Source organism: Buceros rhinoceros, unplaced genomic scaffold (genome assembly GCF_000710305.1).
Source record: "Buceros rhinoceros silvestris isolate BGI_N320 unplaced genomic scaffold, ASM71030v1 scaffold1018, whole genome shotgun sequence".
Lineage (NCBI taxonomy): Eukaryota > Metazoa > Chordata > Aves > Bucerotiformes > Bucerotidae > Buceros > Buceros rhinoceros.
In genome coordinates this window covers 44,862-52,006 of record NW_010428353.1, presented here as the reverse complement: position 1 = coordinate 52,006, position 7,145 = coordinate 44,862, and the positions used below count along the sequence as shown (strand labels likewise).

At 40.5% G+C, this 7,145-nt stretch overlaps 1 protein-coding gene across 1 annotated transcript in view; it reads right to left on the bottom strand.

The window, feature by feature from the left end:
* Positions 1-4,404: 4,404 nt before the first annotated feature.
* Positions 4,405-7,145, bottom strand: part of ANKRD55 (ankyrin repeat domain 55) — a 47,331-nt gene continuing 44,590 nt past the window's right edge. The window contains 1 exon segment of the mRNA XM_010142212.1: positions 4,405-4,673. Within this exon segment, the coding sequence (XP_010140514.1) occupies positions 4,405-4,673 (269 nt within the window).

Below are 7,145 nucleotides of genomic sequence, written 5' to 3'. Positions count from 1 at the left end.
AGGAACACTTGGACTTTAGGATACCAATGGGCCTGGAGTTTATTTCTTGGCTCTATGTCAACTGCTTCACACCAAGTACTACTCTCTGCCCTTGGTTAGGGGTGACTTTGATGCTGGACAGCTGATAACATGTGGCCTAAACTTTGCCTTTATTGTAATGTTGAGCTTTTCTATCAACAGAGACAGCACAGGAAAAATCTTTGCTTTCTCTGAATCTAAGAAAGACAGGAAAACCATATCAAAATAATGAGAGGAAAATTCCACCTCTAAAATGCAAAGGCAAATAAAGTATACTTTCAATAGTTCTGTCTTTTTCTAAATCATTATTACAGTACAGCTGCAGAGTAACAGGTCTGATGACTCATGCTGACAGAATGATCAGATGATTGCCCTGTTAGTATTATTTGAAAAGTTTCCATGCTTTTGTGTCCCAAAATGGTTATTGTGATGCTTCTGGTGTTTTGCACTGGAAAAATGTATGGATTGTGCAGACTCCTCTTTGGTGATGGTAGAAGAATGCAGTGTATTGGGGGTGAAGGGATGGAGATCTCCCCCTTTGGCAGTGGTAGGGCTGTTTGCAAATCTTTATCAGGACTGAATTTTAGAGGATAGCTTCCTCTTTAGGTAATTACACAAGAAAATTATCATCCTCATCAGATATGCTGCTTATCAATAGAATAGCCTTTGAAAGACCCCCATAATACTGAATGACCCTTTGTTTTACATATGAACATTTTCCTCTGTTTTAAGTAATTGACTAACACTAACCTCCTGCACAGTTTACCGGAAGAGTGGACCACTCCATTCCTATCAATGTAAAAGTAAATGGTCCGATGGAGTCAAGGCTGCACCATTTCTAAAAGCATTTTCAAATTCTAGTCATAAGAATGATATATGGAATGTAGAGCATGCTCCAGTGAGGAAGTATATTGTGTCTTGGTCTGAAAATGTATCCTCTCTCTCCAGGTATGTTCTTAGCTCTCTGTGCCAAGTCAAACTCCCAAGACACCTGAGTACTACAATGCTCTATAAGTTAACACTCAGCTAGTGTCACAGAAGAATGTGCCAGAGATATTTAATCACTAGAAATATTTCTGTCATGACCTACTGACCAGACATTTCTTGGCAATTGCTAATCAACTGTGTTAGCCTTTTATTGGCTCTCCTGCCATTATCATCCAGGAATTGTCTGAGCAAGAGTTCAGCGTAGCTTAAGTAGGAATTAGTTTGTTTGTTATCTTTCATGCAGTATGCTGCAGTCAACAGTCTGCTGTCCCCTCAAGGTGAAAGACTTCAACTTAATTTGACTTTTTTTATTTACTGTAGAATTTGGCTATCAAACCAAAAACATTAGAGTACTTCCTGGTGGGAGCATTTTTGAGAATAATTTTTAGTGCCTTCTATGAGCATTAATTTTTAAAACATCTATATTAGGCAAATTGTAAACTACTTTTTCATTGACAGTCTGCAGAAGATACACATTAGCAAAGTCACCTAGATCTTGGTTCACGTTACTATGTGTTTAAGACTGTTTCTGTTCAGGTAACAACTGTATTCTGTGCTTACTTTTGAATGGGCAACTAGATTTGTATCCTTTCCTGAAAAATAAATTTCTATTTCTTGGATTGGAGACCCAGGGAAAAAAAAAGTTCCTTCCTAGGAAAAGATGAGGAAAAAAAGGGAAATGATAGGAAAAAATCAGGAAGCACAAGCTTATTGTATAGAGAGGAGTCAGTGTGTGTTTCTAGCTTCAAGTGACTGCATCTTAATTTCTGCATTTTTGAAGGAATTTTATTTGAAAGATGTTTGATCAAAAATTGTTCATTATTCAGCTTTGTCTGCTGCATTAACAAAGCACTTCTGAATAGGAAAAACAGGAAGCTGGTTACTTTCTTTCTGGGAATGGAAGTGTCTAGAATAATGTATAGGGGAATGTCTCTCCCTTTCTCTCCTACTGTAATACTGGAAACATTTGAAATTTGTTCAAGCATCTATAGGAATCCAATCCAGACTGCTCCCGTATCTGTCTCCAGCATGGAACCGTAGCTGGCAAACATCACCACAGCTTTTATATGATTGTCATGAGGCAGCCCGCGACTCTCTGTGTCCCTGGACCGGCAGGGTAACACAGGATATGAGAAAGACAATACCAACAATAATACCAATGAGGATCTTCTTCTACTCAGGAAAAAATGGAGTTGCAGCACAAGACCTGCCTCTTTTGAGGCATCTTTTTTATAGCAAAAAGCTCAGTATTCTTATCCTCTCAGAAGGGCTACAGTGGCACTGGTGTTAGAAACATCTGACATAACTGGGTTTTCCTTGCTGTGCATTTTTGTCTTCTCTTCCTTCCACATTGTACCCAGTGTGTTAAACTAAAGATAATTTAACTGTGCTAGAACAGATACTTTGGGCTCTTACTCTGTGAAGACAAACTTTATCCTTGTATTGCCTGCACTAACACTTAGCATTAATGCAGAGATTACTCACTGCCAGCCAGAGCTGTATGAATTGGTCCTCCTCTGTGCAGTCTGCACCGAAACCCTCTGCTCTGTACTAATAGGGGCTTAAGGTCTGCACTGAAGCATTAGTATTTCTAGGAATTGACCAATGAACCACGTGCCTGTTGTGTGAGGCCACAGGGAGAGGTACAAAAGGGCTGGAATCAAAATAGAGAATTTGGGGGTTGCAACTTGTTGATTTCCAGGGCTGAGAAGCTTAGGGGCTCTGGAGAGCAGAGCAGCTCAGGCAGTGACCCTGTTGAACAAATACCAGTCTGCTACACTGCAGGAGGGACTCTGGACTTTTTAGTGAGGCTGGACTGGTTAGGTGCAAAGACAGAGCATGCGGGAATTGATTTTTCTCTTTTAGCAGAGCATGCTTCTGTCATGCAGTATTTTTTTGTTTTAGCCTCAGAGACTAGGTTGCCCGTCAGGCCCAAGCACATGAGCTTTTAACTCTCACGGATTTCAGCAAGAAGCTAGAGGTTTACATAATTTGTTGAATTTGAGCTTTATACCCTGACATTTGGATTTAGAAGTTTAAAAATAAAACATCCTTTTATTTGTGTGCAAAAAGTTCCCTGTGTTGCATCAGAGCAGCTGTTTTATTCTGCTCTGCTTTTTTCTTCCTGGGACTGTCTGTGACAGCCACAAGCCATCCTTCTATTTACAGTCATTACCGTAAGGAGATTGGAAACTGCAGCTACTGGGACATGGTAATGTTCTTTTTCATGTCAGGTTTGTATTTGGCTGTGACACAGCAAAATAAATGTTTGTACAGCTAATAAAACATTTATCTAGAGATAAACAGAAATGCCATGTCCTGGCTGAACAAGCTGCTAATGTAGAGCTAATGTAGGACAGGTTTACTAGCAATGGCGATACAGAAGGGATGACAAAAGGTGATGATCTGCCCTTCCTCCCACCCACAGCCTCACTGTAATCAGAAATCAGGAAGCCTCCAGAGTAACAGCAACAAGATATAGATAAGAATCCTGAAGCAAGCAGAGGATGGCATCTTTGTTGGCCTCTAGGAAAGGATGGGCTTGTGTAATGTTTAGTCAAAGGCTTATAACACTTGCCAAAGCTCGTCTGTAGAGTAGTCTAGTTAGATTTCCTTCTTCTGTTCTGTGATCAATGTGATGAAATAATGCCTAACCGCTCAGGCCTGTGCAATCCTTGTTTTAGGAAAATAAAAATACACAAGTGCATTTTTGTTGCTGAGGAATGTGAAGAATTAAATGAAAGAAGCGTAAGTCTGTCAGTGCAATGAACAGTTTTGAACAGTACATGCTATAGCCCTGTGTTCCCCACAGGCATTAGTGTTTTGCTGTACTTTTTTAGCTTGTTGAATTCACAAAACCCACAGACTTACAACATAGAAAATATGTGAAAAACGAAGAGCCAAACCCCCTCATTTGCTAAAATTGCCTTTTATTTTGAGCTTAAGCTTTGAGTTTTAATATTAAAAAGACATTTTTGACGGCACACAGCCTCACAGTCAGCACCTTTGCATTTACAAACTACAGAGAAAACCAGTCAATTTATGTTTCCTAATTCAGACTTAAAATCACACAGAAATCTTACTCTTTTTTCCTGTTTTCTATGAAAGACTTAATAGCACGTGGCTGCAACAAGATTGCATGTTATAAGGATTCGATTCACAAAATAGATTTACATCACATTAAATAATGTTTAAGCAATTTCACCACAAATGAAAACTGTAATGCCTATATAAACACACAGTGTGGATTTTGTGATGTCCTACTCTTTCTTGGTTATTGTTCATTTACACTCTAGTTCATAAGAGCATCAGTAGTGCAAATTAATGAGATTTTACTGTACACTTATCTTGCAACAAGCTCTTACATATATTTCGACTGATTGAGGCCAGTGTAATGGGTTACTTTTCAGCGTCTGGTTTGGCGAAAGATTTCTCAATCTCTTCTGCAAGGTTAGATTTCTTCTGGCTTGGGATAGCAGGTAGGACACGGCTTGGTTTCAGAGGCTCTCCTGATAGATCAGGCAAGAGAGAATAGAGCAAATGACTCTGAGAATGTCCTCTTTTCTGGGATCTGGAGTTAGGGGCTGGTGGGAGAATAACTGCACCAGTCCTTAGGGAATTTAAAGGCAGGGACTTAAACTTCTTAGCACCCTGAGATGGTAGCTAAACTAGTGGAAAAAGAAAGAGAGAAACAGTGCACAGGAAGTGAAAGGCATGACATTTTTACAATTAATTTTGCTACTTTCTTTGAACTGTTGTTTGTGTCTTGGGTTGGGTGTACTCAAAACTGCATTTGAAAAATATGAGTGAAAAATTGCTAAAGCCTGGCGGGGCTAATCTGAATCTGAAGAAAACAACTCCAGTGTTAAGCAATTCACTTTGTGTTTGGTGATCAATAAGACTTGGTAAGTTCAAAAGTTTACTTTTGATAAGCAGAGAATTTATACTTTGTCTGAAGGAGACCTGGTCTTTCTGGAGAGATTTCCACAAGACATTTTTTCATCAAAAACCACAGGCTGACTGAAGCAGAAACATTCCATGAGTCTTTATTATTTTTAACTTTTGTGGGAGGATGCTCTATTATCCAGGGTAAATTCTGATCAAAGTCTTAGGAAGATGAAATGGAAGAACGTGGGACACTGAGCTGCTGTAGGCACACTTTGTCAGGATGAGAGGTCCACATACGCTCTGCAAATCACAGGCCAGAAAAGCAGTCTATTACCCTGTGGCACACAAAGACTCCCACTGAAACACAAGAGCCACAGCTACTCTATGTCTTGTGTGTTTCAGCAGTCTTGTAAGAAACTGTGGATTTAGATCATCCTTAATCTCCACCTTACGCTCAGCAGTGTAACATTGTTTTGTGCTTTGAAGTTAATATAGGTCTATATCTTCCCTAAATTGAAATCCTGAAGCGCCTTCATCTAAGCAACTCACTAACTCATTTCCTGATTTTTTAAAAGGACAATTAAAGGCCTTAGTTGTAGACCTCTTTTTCTCTGCCTTGGAATTTACTGTGAATTGCATTAGTTTGTTTTCATTTAATTCTCCATTTTATTCACAAGCTCTTTGTACACAAACAGATCAGGTTTTTCAATTTATGAAGAGTTCCATACTGGAGTTAATACCATCTCAGTTTTGGCTACAAAATCTTCCTTGCAATTTTTCACATTAATTTAACTTTGGTTACATTCTCATTCCATCTGTGACTTCCTTTCATCTGCATCTGTTGTGATGAAGATATGAAAGGCTATTAATGTTTTTCTGAGACGTTCGAGTTTCACCTTACTAGTCATGGCAGTCTCCAGAAGGTTATTTGCATTCTCTGTCTATTTCGCTGGCTTCACCCTTTGAAACTAACCACAAATGCTTCCTAGAGGTGAGGTATTAAAAACCATTTCCTGGGCCAGCCCCTTGTCCTCAGACTGGTATCAGACCGGTTGTTCACATGCAGGAAGAATCCTGCTATAAAGCACTCTGCTCAGAAGGTGACCATCTCAGCCTGTCATTATTGTTCCATTTCCTAGTCAGCTTGAATGAAAATCTGAGTGGTCATGTCTGCATTTTTCCTGGAAGTCCCTTTGATTATTCTCTTTCATAATCTGTGACAGAAATTTTCCTCATGCAGGTTCAGGGAAATTGTACAGAAATGAGGAAAGAAGAGTATTCTTCCTTAACCAAATGAGAATCTTGTGTAATTCCAGAGAAACTTCTGAAGTTAATCTAGATATGGATGGTTTTAATAGCGGATGAACTGATAAATGAACTATTTTTTATTAGAAATAACAGACCACATAAGCAACTGGTATGAACTGAGTAACTACTGCAGTCAATGCACCTGTGATAAGCTGAATCATACAAGTCAATTCTGATCTTAAAAAAAAACCCGCAAGGAACCAGATGGGGCGAGACAGAATCCACCCAAAGGTTCTGAGGGAGCTGGTAGAACTGCTCCCCAAGGCACTTTCCATCATTTATCAGCAGTCCTGGCTATCTGGAGAGGTTCCAGTGGACTGGAGGTCAGCAAATGTGATGCCCATGTGCAAGAAGGGCTGGAAGGAGGATCCAAGGAACTACAGGCCTGTCAGTCTGACCTCAGTGCTGGGGAAGGTTATGCAGCAGATCATCCTGAGTGTCATCCTGTGGCACATATAGGACAACGAGGTGATTGCCACCCCTCTTCCCCCCCTCCCCATCCTCCACCCCCCAGTCAGCATGGGTTTATAAAAGACAAGTCCTGCTTGACTAACATGATCTCCTTCTATGACAAGGTGACCAGCTTAGTGGATGAGGGAAAGGCTGGGGTTGTTGTCTACCTAGACTTTGACGGTCTCCTACAGCATTCTCCTAGGGAAACTGGCTGCTCATGGCTTATATGGGCATCTGTTCCCCAGGACTCAGTACTGGGACCTGTTCTCTTTAATATCTTTATCGATGATCTGAATGAGGGGATCAGGGGATCAAGCTGGGCAGGAGTGTTGATCTGCTTGAAAGTTGGGAGGCTCTACAGAGGGATCTGGACAGGCTGGATCGATGGGCTGAGGCCAATGGTATGAGGTTTAAAAAGGCCAACTGCCAGGTCCTTCAGTTGGGCCACAACAACCCCCTGCAATGTTACAGGCTTGGGGAAGAGTGGCTGG